The following is an 18053-nucleotide window of genomic DNA, read 5'->3' on the forward strand; positions in this document are numbered from 1 at the left end:
ACTATCCATGCATGCACTTATATATAATAAACATATACATGCAATTAAATGAGAACGAAAATAAATAAAGATTAATCGAAGAAGTACATACCTGAATGAGTTCCATGAGAAAATGGACATCCTTAGTGTAAAGTTCAGCAGAAAGAAGCTCAACAGCTCGATGAACCATCTTTGTTAGAGGATTTATCACCTCACTCCCTATAAAGAACATCTTCCTTCTTATCTCCTCAATGTGTTCTTTTGGTGTCGCCATAGCGTATGCCATGTTTTTTTTCAAAAGAGCAGCAGCTTGATGAACAAAACACAGAATGTATGTTCTTGTTCTTGATCTTGTGTGAAGAAATGAACCTAGCTAGTGGATTTAAATACTGCACCAATTGTTGATGCTGAAATCTGCTCGTCCTTAGACCGACCAGATTCTTTCACCAACGTTTACGTTATTGACTGTCGCTCGAACCACTCAGGCTGGAATCACCTTCTTTTCCCTCGCTAGACCTGCGTTCACCAAAAACGGATCAGAGACGCCGGTGGTTTTGCCGGCGTAAACCCTCCGATGCCTAAGTTAGCACAAGGTGTTTACGGGAAAACAGTGTAATATGATTTCAGGAAATTTGTAAGGAAATGGCCTGGTTGCAATTTGGCAGCGTTTCCCCTCTCTCCCTTTTTCTCTCCCTATCTTCTTCGATGTCTTTCTCTTTTATAGCCGCCCTTTGTCCCACGTTTTCCGTTTGCCCCTGACTCCTCCTTTTTCGGGTGGTGGTAGCCCCTCATGGGACTCTAACTGTTAGATTGTGGGCAAACGTGGATCTCGCGTGTCCTTCAACCGTTCTGGGAGAAACGCAACTACCGCGGTTTTGTGGGATCGTGTTCCCGCTTTCCTGGGGATGAGTATTGGCTCGGCATATATTTCTGGTCGGTATGTTTCCCTGGTTGTTCTCTCCTCTGATCGGCTCATGCTTGCCCACATGCTCTGCTCGTATATAAGAGATGAAGCAATCCGTTCTGGGATGGAACTAGTTGCATGGCCGACCTGGTGTTCTTCATGCACTCAACACCAGTCCCCCAGTTTCTGGTCTGGCGAGTGAAATGAGTTAAGAGTAGAAACTGATGGTCAAATCACACCAGCCCAGGGAGCTTCTCATCTGACCCTCTTTTTACTGAGACGGGCCTGACCTGATGTATTATTTTTCTACTGAGGAGGCCCCGATCTGAGCATGGGCCTAAGTGACCTGTACATAGCATATCTGGGCTTACATCTAACCTGGCCCCTTGTAACGGTTGGTGACGCGGCATCTCCAGACTCTTCGTATTTGAAATTTGAAACGACGGGCTATCCATCCTCGATATATGGGGGGGGGAGTTGGCATATCCCATCACTTAAATGCTTCCCTTTTCCCCTTTTCGTTTTAAATCCCTAAACTGGGGTCTTCATCATTTTGTTATTCGTTTCTCCGCCGTCAACCAAATTCTCTCTGTACTTTGCTCACACTTCCAGCGTCCGGAGTATCCATTCGCCGGGTGTTTTCTGTGTCACGGCGGCGCTATCAGTGTCAGTCTATTCCAGGTATAGTCCTTTTAACTTCTCCTCTGGTTGTTGTTGATTGGGTTCTGTGTTGCCTTCTTTGTGTCCATATACTCGAGTTTTCTCTGTTTCCTTTCTGGGATTCCGGTATGTCAAATCGGAAGAGGAAGTTGATTGTTGATGAGGGTGATGAAGAGTCAGGGGACTCAGGCTTCGATGTGCCAATACCCACTGATAACTTAGGACCCTCCAGTAGTGTAGGTCATTCCCATGGCAGGAGTACCCTTGAATACCCACGCCCTTTGGTTATCTCTCCTTCCCCCGAATTAGAGCTTGTAGGGAATAGAGGTGGACCTGCGTCGGGCTCTGGTGAGAATCACAGTTCTGGTGGGGTTGGGTTCCCTGAAGGAGTAGGTGATGGTGAGGGAAGCAGCTCCGGACCGAGCCGACCTGCTCAGAAAAGGCACCTAGGTCATAGGGTGGAGGCTGATTCCTACCCTATTGATTTCCTGGCTTGCGCCACTACCCCCACCGATTTATTTAAACTTAGGAATCTCTACAATATCCCCAACGAGATTCTTCTTGTAGTTCCTGGAAAAGGGGATGTCCCCAGTCGGCCTCCGAAAGGGTATGTGACGATGCACTTGGAGAGTTTCAAACTAGGAGCTCGGCTGCCCCTCCAACCTTATTTTGCTAAGATACTGAGCGGTATGCACCTGGCCCCAGGTCAGCTACACCCAAATGGGTGGAGGGTTCTCTCGGCAATGTTTGTGTTGTGGGAGAGGTGCGGGTTGGAGGAGCCTTCCCTTGTTGAAGTGAAACATCTGTATCAGCTGCGGAGTAGCCCGAAGGAGGCGGGCTGGTACTACTTTATGTCCAGTTCTGCAAAGAGGAAACCGATCACTGGGTTTCCATCTTCTTGCAAAAATTGGAAGAACAAATTCTTCTTTGCTGGAGGGAAATGGTGCCCAGCAGTTCGGTCGCTTGGTGGGGATCTTTATCTTCCCACCCATTTTGTCACCCCAGGTCGCTCATTTTTGCCTATATTCTTAATTAAATTGCTACTTATTGGGTTCTTTAACCTTTTGTGCTATTTCAGAGTCGTGGGGTCTGATCGGGGGGCTTGAAGATCGACCCTTGCTTCAGGTGGAAACTGCTCTGGTGAACGCTTCTACCTGCCAAGACCTCCTGTCTCCAACAAACCTGGTCGGTTCGGGCCTAGTGGATTTAGCCGCTGGAATGGATAACAAGATCCTCAGCGCGATGAGCAGGAAGCGTGGTCGGGCTCCGAGCAGCTCTAGCAACCCTCCTCCTCCTCCGAAGAAACCTAGCGTTGGTCCTTCTAAGGCGCCTATTCCTGCTCTGCCTCCTCCTCCACCTCGTAAGAGTGGTGGGGATAAAACCTCCGACAAGGGCCCTGAGGTCAGCTTGCAGTCTGGGGACCGATCTTCTCCTCTCCCGTCTCGGGATCAAGGTGATTACCTGAGTCCATATCAGAAAGACTATAAAAGATCGGTTGGGCCCAAGATGGTGAAGGACATCGAGAGCATGAGCCTCTCCGAGTTGGCTGCTTCTGTTCAGAGAGTTTCCTTCAGGCTGGCCACAATGGTCTCGTGCTACAAGACCGGGTCCGCGCGTCATGAGAAGAAGCTTCAAGCCGACAATCAGGAGTTGAAGAAGAAGGCTGACTCTGCTGATCGCTCCAAGGAGAAGCTGGCTGAGCTGAACAAGCTGAATATGGAGCTAGAGGAGAAAGTTGCAGTTGCTGAGTCCACTTCCTCCCAGCTTGAGGGCGAGTTGGGTGACCTGAGATCTGATCTTCAGGCTACTCAAGTTGAAAGGGATACTCTGAGGGCCACCCTTGAGGAGGAAATTAAATCCTTGGGTGAGCAGCTGGCTGAGGAGAAAGGCAAATCCGCTGATGTGGACGACCGGCTGGATGCCGAGTATGATTCTGGGGTTGCCTTCTCCTATAAGTGTATCATGTCTGTGCTTAAGGATGAATATCCCGAGCTGGACATGAGCAAGCTGGAGGCCGGAGTGCAGCGGTATATGGCGGGGGTCGACCAAGCAGATAAGGAGCAAGGTGAGCAGGAACAGGTGGATGCTCCTTCGGATGGGGTGCAGGAGGGAGAAGCTGGGCTGCGTGTCTTTGAAGTGGGACAGGGGTCCGTGCCCCCTCCTCCCGAGATTGCTGACCTCCCACCTCCCGGGACAACAGATCCTTCACCTGCTGAAGCCGCTGTCCCTCCTAACCCTTAGGTCTATTTTTGTATAGACTTTAGATTTTCATTAGTTTTGTAACCAACTGAACATTAATAAATTTTTAGATGTTCTTTATTGGCTCCCTTGTTTAATGTCTACTCATAGACTGCTTCTGCAAAATAATTGCACGACTTATCTGATCTTGCCTGCTGGTTTCTTAGTGGACCGAGTAGGTGTAGGTATTTACTTGCCTTAGTAAACTTCTCGTAGAATTAGCTGCTGGTCTTTCGTTGACCGAGCAGAAACAGGCACTTTGTTGCCTTAGTGGAATTTTCGAAGCTTTAGCTGCTGGTCTTCGTTGACCGAGCAGAAACAGGCACTTTGTTGCCTTAGTAAAATTAGCTGCTGGTCTTCACTGACCGAACAGAAATAGGCACTCGCTGGCCTTAGTAAAATTAGCTGCTGGTCTTCACTGACCGAACAGAAGTAGGCACTCGCTGGCCTTAGTAAAATTAGCTGCTGGTCTTCACTGACCGAACAGAAATAGGCACTCGCTGGCCTTAGGAAAATTAGCTGCTGGTCTTCGCTGACCGAACAGAAATAGGCACTCGCTGGCCTTAGGAAAATTAGCTGCTGGTCTTCACTGACCGAACAGAAATAGGCACTCGCTGGCCTTAGGAAAATTAGCTGCTGGTCTTCACTGACCGAACAGAAATAGGCACTCGCTGGCCTTAGTAAAATTCTTGTTGAGCTTGTTAGCAAAGGGATTTCGTGCTGAATTCATCTTTATTTCAAATTTGAGTGTATTACAGAACTACTGAATATTTACATGCGCATCAAGCCGTCATGCGGTTAACAGAAATAACTTATCAAAATGGGAATTCAGTAGAGGACTCTGCTTACTGGAAATATTTCTTCAAGTGTTCGGCGTTCCACGACCTTTTCACGTCTCGTCCATCCTGGTACGCTAACTTATAAGCTCCCGGTCCAGTGGCTCGTATCACCCTGTACGGACCTTCCCACTTTGGGCCAAGAGCGCCATGGTTAGGATTTCTGGTGTTCTGGTTCACCCTCCTAAGTACCCAATCTCCTGCTCGGAACTGCCTTACGCGTACGTTCTTGTTGTAATAACGCATGACCCTTTGCTGGCACTGGGCCACTTTCTGTGCTGCTCCTTCCCTTCTCTCCTCCAGCAGGTCCAGACTTAAGCAAATCTGCTCGTCATTTTGCTCCTCAATGAAATATTCCGTCCGATGTGTTCCCACTCCAATCTCTGCTGGGATTACCGCCTCATGACCAAAGGCTAAAGCGAACGGTGTTTCTCCTGTGGCGGTTTTGTGAGTTGTCCTGTAGGCCCACAGTACTCCTGCTAGCTCGTCGACCCAAGCTCCCTTCTTCTCTCCCAATCTAGTCTTTAGGAGCTTCTTTATCACCTTGTTGGCCGCTTCCACTTGTCCGTTTGCCTGGGGGTGTGCGGGGGTGCAAAACTTCAGGTCCACCCCCAGGTTTCGGCAAAATTCCCTGAAGTTGCCGTTGTCAAATTGCCTCCCATTGTCTGTGATGATGGCGTAGGGGATCCCATATCTGCAGATGATATTTTTCCAAATGAAATCTGTTGTCTTCCTCTCTGTGATTTGGCTGAGGACTCCTACTTCCACCCATTTGGTGAAGTAATCTATTGCCACAATTGCATATGTCGCCGCTCCTCGTCCCTTAGGCAATGGACCAATCAAATCGATTCCCCATTGGGCGAAAGGCCATGGGGATGTCATCGCCGTCAGCTTTTCCGGGGGTTGTGCAGGAACCTCGGAGAAGCTTTGGCATGTTTTACAATTCTTTGCCATCCTTTTGGCGTCCTGGTGTATGGTTGGCCAGAAGTATCCTTGCCGGAGTGCCTTGAAGGCTAAAGTTCTTGCTCCCGAGTGATTGCCGCATATTCCCTCATGAATCTCTCTCAGCACATAATCCGCCTCCTCATCATCCAAACATCTCAAAAGGGGCAAGGTGAACCCTCGGCGGTACAGCACTCCATCCAGTAGCGTATACCTTGCTGCTCGGCATTTTAATTTCCTTGCTTGCCTTTTGTCCTCTGGTAAAACTCCATCGCGGACATATGCGCGAATCGGGTCCATCCAGGACTCTCCAATACTTACTCTCATCACCTCTGCTTCTTCCTCAATACTTGGTGAGGTCCTTACCTCTAATGGAACCGATTTCGGTAATTTTGGGTCTGCAATGGCTGCCATCCTAGCCAGCATATCTGCTCGGAAATTTTCATTCCGGGATATCTGCTTTACCTCCACTGCTTGGAAAAGCCTAACCATCTGCTTCGCCTTCTTCAAATAAAGGCCCATCTTTTCTCCCCTCGCTTGAAACTGATCATTGAGCTGATTACACACCAATTGGGAATCTGCTCGAATTTCAACTCTTTCTGCTCTGAGAGCGTGTGCAAGTCCGAGCCCGGTGATAAAGGCTTCATACTCAGCTTGGTTGTTTGTGAGTTGAAATTCGAACTTCACCGCATATGTTATCTCGGTTCCCTCTGGGCTCCGTATTACCACTCCTGCTCCGGACCCTTGCTCACTACATGACCCGTCAACCATTACCAGCCATGTCCCCTTTGAATCCTCTTGCTCCTCCGGTTGTTCCTCTTGGACCTCTTCCCCCGGTTCAACACAATCCACCATAAAATCTACCAGGGCTTGGGCCTTGGTTGCTCATCGGGGCCTATAGGACAGGTCAAATTCGCTCAGCTCCACGGACCATTTTACTAACCGACCAGACGCATCTGGTTTTTGGAGTACTTGCCGAAGTGGCTGGTCGGTCATTACAACGATCTGGTGGGCTTGGAAGTATGGTCGGAGTTTACGTGCTGCTGTTATCAGAGCCAACGCCCACTTCTCCATTGGTGGATATCGGGTTTCTGCGTCCACCAGGGCCTTGCTCGTGTAGTATACCGGGTGTTGCTTCCCTTCTTCCTCCCTCACTAAGACCGAGCTGGTAGCCCGCTTGGAGATTGCTAAGTACAAAAGCAGCTGGTCACCCTCTCTCGGAGTTGATAGTAACGGGGCGCGGGCTAGGTATTCCTTCAACTGTCCAAATGCCTCCTCGCATTCTGGTGTCCATTCCATCTTCTTTCCTTTCTTTATGATTTGGAAGAAAGGGTGGCACTTATCAGTGGCTCGTGAAATGAATCGGTTCAATGCTGCCAGCTTCCCCGTAAGGCTCTGCACCTCCTTAACTGTTCGTGGGGACCTCATTTCTATCACCGCCCGTATCTTCTCCGGGTTGGCCTCAATACCTCGATGGCTCACCAGGTATCCCAAGAATTTGCCCGAGCTGACCCCAAATGCACATTTCTCCGGGTTCAGCTTCATTTTGTACCTCCTCAGCAATTCGAAAGTCTCTTCCAAGTGCTTCACATGATCCCTTGGTTCTCTTGACTTGGTGATCATATCGTCCACATATACTTCCATAGTGCGACCGATCAATGGTTTGAAGACCTTGTTCACCAACCTTTGATAGGTAGCTCCTGCATTTTTCAGGCCAAAGGGCATCACCCTGTAACAAAATAAACCCATGTTAGTTATAAAGGTGGTGCTTTCCTCATCCTGCTCGTTCATGGGTATCTGGTTGTATTCGGAGAAGGCATCCATGAAACTGAGCAGACTATGACCCGCGGTTGAGTCCACCAGCTGATCTATTTTCGGCAGGGGGAAGCTGTCCTTCGGGCATGCCTTATTGAGGTCCGTGAAGTCTACACACATTCTCCACTTCCCATTGGCCTTCTTTACCAGTACCACATTGGAAATCCACTCCGGGTACTTAGCTTCCCTTATAAATCCTGCTTTCAGTAGCTTTTCCACCTCGGCATTTATGGCCTCGTACCTTTCGTGGTTGAAGCACCTCCTTTTCTGCCTCACCGGCCTTGCCCCTCTTTTGACCGCCAGCTTGTGACAAGCTATCCCGCGGTCAATACCTGGCATATCCTCATGAGACCAGGCAAATATGTCCGCATGGGACTGTAGACACTTCACCAGCTCGCCTTTTATTGCTTCGCCTAATTCTGATCTGACCTTAACCACTTTGCTAGGGTCGCTCCTGCTTACAACAACTTCCTTCAGCTTCTCAACAGGTTCCTGGCGGCCATTTTTTGAATCTCCTCGATTATCCAGAGAGGTCACCTGCAGCGTTTCCTTGGCCGCTGTAGCATAACAGCTCCTGGCCATTCTCTGGTCGCCCTTCACTACACCCACAACTCCATTTATTCGGTACTTCAGCGCCAGATAATGCGTGGATATTACGCATTGGCTTATCCTCATGAATGGTCTCCCCAATATCATCTGATAAGGACTTCTTTCCTCTATCACTACAAAGTCCAGCATCATCGTTCTTTCAAATGGCTTTGTCCCCACAGTAATCGGGAGTTCAATGACCCCCATGGGAGTTAACCGTCCCCCTCCAAATCCCTTCAAGGATGTATTCGTTCGCTCCAGCTTTAAGTCTGAAATCCCCATATCATCTAAGGCCGACTTAAACAGAATGTCTACTGAGCTGCCCGTATCTACCAGTATTCGCCGTAATTCTGTACTGGCCACCAACGCTTTAATTACCAGTGCATCCTCGTGAGGGTACAAAATGCCCTCTTCGTCATTCTCTGTCCACATAATAGGAACTTGCCGTACTTTTGCCCTCTTGGCTGCTGGCAAATTGAAAAGCACTTCTTTGCTAGTCAGGGCGTATCTCCCATAGTTCTTCCGCGCCCTGTTCGAATCTCCGGCCAATGTTGGCCCTCCTGCTATCACACGGACGGTCGGCTGCTCACGTTCTAAACTCCTCTCAACTCCTTCATCCCGTGTGTACTGTGATTCCGTGGCAGGGGATATTCCATCTACATACTCGTCCAAGTATCGGTTCCTCACTAAATCCTCCACCTGAGTCTTCAGGTCACGGCATTGGTTGATAGTGTGACCGTGAGTGTCGTGGAACTTGCAGAATCTGCTCTTATCCCGTCGGTGAGTTGGTTTTGTTATTGGGGCCGGGGGGTATAGCAGGCCTCGTCCCTCAATCCTCTCATACAATTCCTCCATGGAGATCTTTAGTGGAGTGTGTTGTCTATATGTCAAGCTCTGGTCTACCAGCTGAACGGCTCGGCTATCATGAACGTCATCTCGGGCTGGCATAGTTGCTAACTGATCTGGTCGTCTGGCCCTGGGATTGGTTGCGTGTGATGCTCTGGGAGTGTTATGATAGGGGTCGGCAGCTATCTGCCGGAATTCTCGCTGCCGATCTGGGAATGGGAGACGTGGAGGCTGAGCCCGATTGTGCTGGAACTGTTGTGATCTTGTAGCTATGGGATAAGGGCGGGATCTAGCTGATGTTCCGCCCCTGTCTGAGGGTTCCCCAGCTCGCTTTCCCGACCTGCTCCCATTGGGAGTTCTCCTTTCCTTTCGTCTTAGCTCCTCCAGCTGTTCACTCTTTATCTTTGCCGATTTTTCTTCCTCTATTTCGATATCTCTCTTTGCCTGCTCATATCCTGCTGAATAATTCTGCACCAGGGGGCTTCTCAGGTTATACCATAGTCGGCCTATCCTCACACCCTCCTTTAAACCCTTCAACGCCTGCGGGTGATTGAAAGCTCCCAAATCAAGTACGGCTCGGTGGTATCGCTTTATAAAATCTCGCAGGGACTCGTGCTCCTCCTGTCTCATCCCCATCAATTCCATCATGTCATCCTCTGGGGCCACTGCCCCCCGAAACTGCTCGGCCAACTCCTGGCATATCTGCTCATACCCCTTTATTCCTCCTCGGGGCAGCTTGCGGTACCATTCTCGGGCTCGTCCCTCTAGGGTCAACGGGAGCACCCTACATCTCTGAGCTGGTGTCAGCCCCTGCACACCCGTCATGTCGTTGAAACGCTCAATGTGTACCAACGGGTCACTTCGCCCGGAGTATTTGAGGTCGGGGAAGCGGAAATCCTTTGGGATTATGGTACTCATGATCTCCGTTGACAACGGAGATTCTTCATCTAGCATTATCCTCCAGCTCGGGGGCTTTCTCTTGCCCTGCATCTCCTCTATCACCTGCGCCAATCTGCGCACCTCCCCCTCCAATTCTACAGCACGATCAGGATCACGTGCAGCTATCTGGTCTCGCTCCTGCTCGGCGTTCTGCAATCGCTGTCTGAGCTCTCCTTCATCAACACTGGCCCCTCGGCCATTTATTTCCAGTGTCCGTCCGGGGCGAGGTTGGTCTCTCCCTTCATCAACGTGTTCCCCTGGGACCCGACCAGTACTTCGGTGGGGATGCACCCCGTTAGGTTGGTCTCCGTACGGGGGGATTTCCCCGACTCTACGCCCCCGGAGGCTGGGTTCTGCTCCAACTCCATCTCTTCCCACGGGGGTTTCGCAATCTCTTCTCCGCTCGTCCCTCAGCTCAAACAATACGGCCGCAAGAGTCTCCATTTGTTTCTCCATCCGCTCCAGTCTATCTTGCGTCATCCTCTCTCGGGCTTCATTTGCAATTTCCCGAAGAGTGATTGTTTCCCCAGCTTCGTTATCCTCCCTCAGAGCGTCCTTCCTCGTCACATCCATGTTTAACCGTTCGCTGTTTCTCCGGTACTTCCTAATTCGGTGGTAGCTTTTTATCCAGCTCCCCACAGACGGCGCCAAAATGTTGATGCTGAAATCTGCTCGTCCTTAGACCGACCAGATTCTTTCACCAACGTTTACGTTATTGACTGTTGCTCGAACCACTCAGGCTGGAATCACCTTCTTTTCCCTCGCTAGACCTGCGTTCACCAAAAACGGATCAGAGACGCCGGTGGTTTTGCCGGCGTAAACCCTCCGATGCCTAAGTTAGCACAAGGTGTTTACGGGAAAACAATGTAATATGATTTCAGGAAATTTGTAAGGAAATGGCCTGGTTGCAATTTGGCAGCGTTTCCCCTCTCTCTCTTTTTTTCTCCCCCTCTCTTCTTCGATGTCTTTCTCTTTTATAGCCGCCCTTTGTCCCACGTTTTCCGTTTGCCCCTGATTCCTCCTTTTTCGGGTGGTGGTAGCCCCTCATGGGACTCTAACTGTTAGATTGTGGGCAAACGTGGATCTCGCGTGTCCTTCAACCGTTCTGGGAGAAACGCAACTACCGCGGTTTTGTGGGATCGTGTTCCCGCTTTCCTGGGGATGAGTATTGGCTCGGTCATATATTTCTGGTCGGTATGTTTCCCTGGTTGTTCTCTCCTCTGATCGGCTCATGCTTGCACACATGCTCTGCTCGTATATAAGAGATGAAGCAATCCGTTCTGGGATGGAACTAGTTGCATGGCCGACCTGGTGTTCTTCATGCACTCAACACCGAGTTTATCCAAAGTGCTGCAAATAAACCCAAACTCACCGATGCATAGGATGCTCCAAAACTCCATCTTAATGCCACCATGTCAATCACAGAATCGCCTTCATCTTCTCCTCCTCCTGTAGGTGTCGCTGGTGGTGTCAAAGCACTGCTGCATTTCCTCTTTATCATTGAGCCACAAAGAGCCGAATTACCTTTATAACTGCAGTCATCAAAGGTGGCAAACTGCTCTTTGTCTGGGATTGGGCCGGACAAATTGTTGTATGACACATTGAAGTTTGATAAAAAGTTGAGCTCAGTTAGTTGAGGAGGAATTTGGCCACTTAATTTGTTGCGGGAAAGGTCCAGGCTCTCTATCATTTTTAGATTGGAGAAGCTCTCTGGTATAGCACCTGATAGTAAATTATTGGACAGATTAAGTGCACGAATATTTTGAAGTTGCCCAATTTTCCATGGAATTTCTCCACTGAACTCATTGCCTGACAAATCTAGTCCAGCCATGTAGTTGAGGTTGCTACCGATGAAAAATTCATATCTATTCTTTGTCACAAATTTTGCACCTACTTGTTGATCTTGTCTAAAATGTAGTTCAACTGGCAGTTGCAGCTCAAGAGAGGAATTGTAGTAGGCAACAGGGGAATCAACATTATTTGCATAAAAAAATTCTGACGAATCATCATCAGTCGCTTCTCTCCAGAATGGCACGTTACCCAAACATGAAGGTATCGACCCATTAAGTCTGTTACGTGAAAGATCCATGATACTTAATTTCCTTAATTGGCACAATTGATTAGGAATACGTCCTTGTAGATAGTTCCCTCTCAAAAGAAGAACATGCAAATTCGAACGCTCACTGATCTGATGAGGAATCCTACCAAAAAGTTTATTGTCCCTCAAATCGAGGGTCAATAATGTAGAGCTTCTAAGCAATGCAATTGGAATTAACCCCTTAATTGCATTGTTTTGCAGATAAATGTGCTTCACGAGTGAAAGATTGGAGAGAGATATCAAACTATTTTCGGAGAGGTCTATAAACTCAAGACTTTTAAGATTGTTGAGCTGGACCGGAATATCACCTTGCAAATAGTTTTCTGACATTAAAAGAACCGAAAGGACTGAGAAGTTCCCAATCCAGTGGGGAATATCGCCGGATAACATGTTGTTGGATACATTTAATACTCTTAGCAAAGTGGAGCTCAACAAACCATCTGTCATCTTCCCACTGAAATGATTGTTGTCCAAATATAACGAACCCAAATCAGTCAAGTTCATATAATTGGGAAAAAGTTGGCCATAGAAATTGTTATTTGATAGGTCCAACCAATCTAAGGAGAGGCAACTAGAGACTATAGGTCGAGGTAATTTTCCTGTAAAATTATTTCTAGACAAATCCAAAATAGTTAGCTCTTTCATCTCACCAACTGAATAAGGAATATTACCTTCAAAATTATTTTTTGACATATCCAAATATATCAATTTCTGAAAGATAATACCCAAATTCTTTGGTAGCTTACCAGAGAAATTGTTACTGGAAATATCTAGATGACTAAGCTTATCGTATTTGGCATTGGGAAGTCGTGGAAGAATTCCTGAGAATGAGTTATTCCACAGAAACAGAACTTCTAATCCTGTGTTGTTTTGCAACAACCAAGTTGGAAAATTGCCAACCAATTGATTGTGAGAGAGATCAAGGAATTTTAAGTTGGATTGGTGTAAAAGAAAACTGGGATTGACATTTAAGCGGCAGTGAGGTAATTGGAGAACCTTGAGAGGATATGTGGGGAGCCAGTTTTCGGTTTTCACTTGCAACATATCGTTTTGTGGCGAGAGTAGCAAGACCTCAAGCTTTGAATGATTAGCCAATGAATTTATTGAGAATGTTCCTTGGAAATCGATGAAAGAGAGATCCAAATATTCAAGTGATGTGAGGTTGGCTACTATAGAAGGTAGGTTTCCACTTAACCGATTGGAAGAAATATCAAGAACTTTGAGATGAGTCAAGTTGATAAGACATTGAGGGAGCTGATCCTCAAAGTTATTTGAGCTTAGATCCAACTCAAAAAGATTCTTCAAATTACATATTCCTAAACCTGAAAATAAAAAGCTCAGATTTAATAAAACGAAAACCAATTATAGCGCATTCAATCATAAAACCAATATAAGACTTATAAAACGGACATGAAATCAAATTGTCTAAGTATTTTGGTCAACATAAATAATAATAGAATGATATGAATTTATTTCTCATATAATATGATGTTGATTGCAAAAGCGTTTCAATTAATCTAACAAAAATAATAATAAAAATAAAAAAGCGCTCAATAATTCTTGCTCATCATAATCAATTCAAAAAGCGTTCCAGCAATTCTTGTTGTTTAAAATTATGATTTTCTGCGGAAGAGTTTGTTGACCTCATCTTTTTGTTGAATATTGATTCTCTAATCTCTAAATTTGTTGGATAATGTAGAGAGAAACTCATAATATTTTAGTTGCCTGGCATTCAACAAGAATTTTTTTTATAAAAAAAATTATTTGATTTAACCAAAAAATACTTGTTAATTAGACTTAGATTTAATTTTTTTATATATTTTTCTATTTAAAAAATTAAAAATGAGTGAGTAGGGGTAGAAACATCATTTTGTAAATAGTTGTGGGGGCAAAAATGTTATTTTGTAACTAATTGTAATTTGTAAGAGTAAGAATGGCGTTTTTTATAGTTAATTGTAGGGTAGAAACGTCATTTTGTAACTAATTTATTATTCTTATTAAAATTAACAACAAAAGTTAACAGAATATTGCACGCTCAAATATTTTTTAAAAATATGTCATCTTCTTAAAATTTGTTAAAATACGTGTCATCCAAAGGTAATTAACCATTTATATTATTATTATTATTATTATTCCCAAAAAATCAATTTCCCTCACAATAATCTTTTCTTTTTATATACATTATACTATTTATGTTTTTATATATTTACTAAATCAAATATGTAGAATTTATCATTTTCTTTGAACAAAAAAATAGCAAGGTCACCTAATTTATTCTTAAAATTAAAATAATCAATATCCATTGCTTAATCTTAAGTTTTATGGAAATTATTCCAATAATAATTCTTTAAGATATTCTTACCAAACAAATTTTTCTTTTTCTCATTTTTCTTTTTCTCATTTTTGAGATTATTTTTGAAAATGATACCGAACACATTTATAAATTTTAAAAATAAATTTAAAAATAGCATTTTTATTTTCATTTTTTTTGGGTGAAAACAACAATTAGAAAACAATAATGGGTTCTTGTTTATCATCTTTCAACATAAAAACACAGTGTAAATTGTTTAATTTGGGTTTCTAGAGAATTTTTTATATTACTATTACTCAAATTTTATGCTTCCAAGCTTTTGAATTTATCTAATCCTGCCTCCAGAATTAATGAACATATGATAAAAAAATATTTTTTATTTCCGAACTATAAATATTGAAATAAAAATAAATATCATTGTTGATTTTGTTATAAAAAAGATTCAGAATTAAGAGAGAGTGAAAGAAATGAGCGAGTTCTGTCAGAAAATGGTGATAGAGTATGTCAAGTACTAAACTTTGTATAGAAAGCAGTGCTTCTAATTCAAATTTGATCTAGTTGGAATTAGTCAATTAGGCATTAGAATCAAAAGAATGAAGAATGGGAACTCAAAATTAGATTTAAAAATTATAATAAAGCGTTTAATTGAGATTCAACTAAGTTGATATACTCAAACAGCAGATTGAAAAATGAAAGGCCATAATATTACCACCAAAAAACAAAACTGGGAAATTAATAGGAAGTGATGATTGTTGTGGTATACCTTGAAGTGTAGTTATTCCACAACTACCAAGATGTAATGTTTTCAAGTTTGTCAAATTTGCCAATCCTACATCAATAAAATAAATAAATAAATAAATATTACTTCAAAATTATTGTAGTAAAGCCGTGATCAGTGTGGTTGTTTGGTAATTATCCCAGTAGCTTACCTAGCCTTGTTAAAAAGCCACTTGTTAGATTGAGGTTCCCGCCTAGAAACAACGCTTCCATGTGTCTCAAATTTGCTAATCCTGCTCAGAAAACATTAAATTTTGATCAAGACAATTTACGTATATATTTTAAGAGATTAACGAGCCTAACATGCATTTCTGCTGGCATGAAATGTATATACCTTGCTTGATTCTGGAACCTTCAATGCAATTGTAATAAAGATTCAAAGTGGTAAGTGAAGTTAGCGTATTCAAATATGGTAATATGCTGTCGTCGAAGAAATTGTCACAAAGATTTAAGATCTTCAGCTGTTTCAAGCTCCCATTGCTATCGTAAGCTGCAAATGCATATGAAGTATTAATATTATAATATGCACGAGAAATATATACATATACATGTACCTTTGTTCTCATAGAGGCCTTTAAGCCAATTATTGTTGGAGAATTATAAGAATATGGAGGCAAAGAACAAAGAATGTTTCTTAGGATTTGAGACGTGTTTGCACACTTTCCTTTAAGGTTTTATTTGCCCTCACCAATCTTGGTTTGCTATAGAGTTTTAATGGCAAATTACCCCCAAGATATATCAAATCCTGAATACAATCTCTAGCAAATAAGATTGTATTTCCAGAACATTTATTAAACCTGCACAAATCTGATTTTAATCTTATTGTATATGTTTCCTTTATGAAGAAGATGTTAATTCAAAAGAATGCAACCATTCGAAATGGTACTTCTTCAAAAAACTCTTTTGGTTTGAATTTGCAACGATCAACACTTGAAATTTTCAAGCTTGTCAACCGTTTCTAGTTAACGCCTTTCTGGAAATAAACGGTTCACCGTTTTCTCAATAAACGGTGAGCCGTTTTATTCCAGAATGTCAAATACGTTGCTCTCTGTACATAAACGGTTAACCGTTTTTCAATAACCGGTGAGCCGTTTTCTCTAGACCATAAAACATGCTCTCTGGATTTAAACGGTCAGCCGTTTTCTCCATAACCGGTGAGCCATTTTCTCTAGACCATAAAACATGCTCTCTGGAGTTAAACGGTTAGCCGTTTTCTCCATAAACAGTACGCTGTTTTACCCAGACCAGAAAACATGCTCTCTGGACTTAAACGGTTAGCCGTTTTCTCAATAAACGGTACGCTGTTTTACCCAGACCAGAAAACATGCTCTCTGGACTTAACCGGTTAGCCGTTTTCTCAATAAACGGCAAACCGTTTTCGTCCAGAATATCAAACCAAAAAAACTTGAAAGATGTTACAATCTCTCTTACAATCCCCACTAGATTGTAATATTTTTTCAGATTTATTAATGATAAACTTATACATAAAAAAAGGTATCTTTCGATTTTAACCTTTAATTAGTGAGTGTATTTCAAAGCATTTACAAGACAATAGTGTGCTAAGCATTAAACTTTGTCTCTTAAGTAAATACCGGAGATACATCACATATAAGTTATCCCAGATTTTAAAGTTGTGTTCCAATAGTTAGCACTATTCCGGCCTTGTGCTCTATCTTGGATTCATGAACATTTACAAGATTAAACCAGGAACTTGTTAGAAACGGCACCATTTCTTATGTTCACTTAGGTGAAGTTTCAAATCATGTCTTTAGCTACTATAAGACTTGAACTTCATTAAGAATAAATACTCAACCTCAACCTCATAGCTATTTGCACCGAATATCTCGAATGGGATTATTTATTACTCGGTGTCAAACCAGTCACATAACAACAACTTGTTATTACCCATTTAACTATGGAGTAGCGGTATAACTACTACATAGTTGGGTTACCGTCGTTGGTGACTTTATTATAAAAAGGTTTCAATCCCATTCCATAAGATGTATCCTTAACTAAGTCTCTTGAAAGACCTTTTGTTAAAGGATCTGCTAGGTTCTTATTATTCCTAACATAAACAATATTAATAACACCATCTGCTATTAATTGTTTCACATATTCATGTCTTAAGCTAATATGTCTAGACTTTCCATTATACACTTTATTATAAGCTCTAGACAATGTAGCTTCACTGTCGCAGTACAAAGAAATAGATGGCATCGGTTGTGGCCACAACATTATATCAAACAACAAATTTCTCAGCCATTCTGCTTCTTTGCCTGCAGATGCAAGTGCTATAAACTCACTTTCCATTGTTGAATGAGTTATGCACGTTTGTTTTTTTGAAGCCCAAGAAACCGCTCCTCCAGCAATTGTAAAAATCCAACCAGAAGTGGATTTATTGTCTCTTGTATTGGTTACCCAACTAGCATCTGAATATCCTTCCAGTACTTCAGGATAATCATTATAAAACAAACCCAAATTAATGGTCCTTTTAAGATAACCAAGTATCCTACCAATTACTTTCCAGTGTTCAACACTAGGGTTACTCGTGAATCTTGACATTTTGCAAACTGCAAATGCTATATCAGGCCTCGTACAATGCATAGCATACATCAAGCAACCAATAGCACTAGCATATTCTAGTTGTGCTACTATTCGGCCTGAATTCTCTAGTAATTTAATACTAGAATCATATGGGGTATTAGCTTCTTTAAATTTTAAATAATTGAATTTAAAAAGCACTTTCTCTATATAATGAGATTGACACAACGAGTAACCCCCACTATGTTTATTTATTTTGATACCTAAGATAGTATCTACTTCACCAAGATCTTTCATCTTAAATTGTGAAGTTAAATACTTCTTTGTATCATCTACTCCTTGCATATTTGTTCCAAAGATATGCAAGTCATCAACATACAAGCATATAATCACACCAAAATCATTCGTATATTTAAAATATACACATTTATCAGCATTATTATGCTTAAAACCATGTGATAAAATTACTGAATCAAACTTCTCATGCCATTGTTTTGGTGCTTGCTTTAAGCCATAAAGAGATTTGATTAACTTGCATACCTTTTTCTCATTTCCAGGCAAAACAAATCCCTCAGGTTG

The 18053-nt window shown here is 43.2% G+C and overlaps 2 protein-coding genes across 2 annotated transcripts; one reads left to right on the forward strand and one right to left on the reverse strand.

The window, feature by feature from the left end:
- The first annotated feature begins 1671 nt into the window (after window positions 1-1671).
- Window positions 1672-3784, forward strand: LOC112096920. The gene is made up of 2 exons (XM_024181144.1): window positions 1672-2509; window positions 2622-3784. Exons 1-2 carry the CDS (start codon window positions 1672-1674, stop codon window positions 3782-3784), a joined length of 2001 nt encoding a protein of 666 aa, XP_024036912.1.
- Window positions 3785-11065: 7281 nt separating this feature from the next.
- On the reverse strand, window positions 11066-16082 carry LOC18036599 (LRR receptor-like serine/threonine-protein kinase GSO2). Its single transcript, XM_006427340.2, has 4 exons — window positions 16001-16082; window positions 15268-15423; window positions 15086-15166; window positions 11066-13167 (listed from the first exon to the last, which is right to left on the reverse strand). Exons 1-4 carry the CDS (start codon window positions 16080-16082, stop codon window positions 11066-11068), a joined length of 2421 nt encoding a protein of 806 aa, XP_006427403.2.
- Between the last annotated feature and the right edge of the window lie 1971 nt (window positions 16083-18053).

This window comes from Citrus clementina, unplaced genomic scaffold, assembly GCF_000493195.1.
Source record: "Citrus clementina cultivar Clemenules unplaced genomic scaffold, Citrus_clementina_v1.0 scaffold_7, whole genome shotgun sequence".
In the NCBI taxonomy this organism is placed as follows: domain Eukaryota; kingdom Viridiplantae; phylum Streptophyta; class Magnoliopsida; order Sapindales; family Rutaceae; genus Citrus; species Citrus x clementina.

Bases quoted from the DNA above. Each gene is read 5' to 3' on its own strand.
- LOC18036599 (XM_006427340.2), bottom strand. From the start codon at position 16,082: ATGGAGAAAACGGCTGACCGTTTAAATCCAGAGAGCATGTTTTATGGT. The intron at 15,424-16,000 runs GTTAACCGTTTA...ATGCATTTGCAG, and splicing joins TCACCGGTTATTGAAAAACG to CTTACGATAGCAATGGGAGC. The intron at 13,168-15,085 runs GTAAGCTACTGG...TTTTATTTTCAG, and splicing joins TGGCTTTTTAACAAGGCTAG to GTTTAGGAATATGTAATTTG.
- LOC112096920 (XM_024181144.1), top strand. From the start codon at position 1,672: ATGTCAAATCGGAAGAGGAAGTTGATTGTTGATGAGGGTGATGAAGAG. The intron at 2,510-2,621 runs GTGGGGATCTTT...GTGCTATTTCAG, and splicing joins CCCAGCAGTTCGGTCGCTTG to AGTCGTGGGGTCTGATCGGG.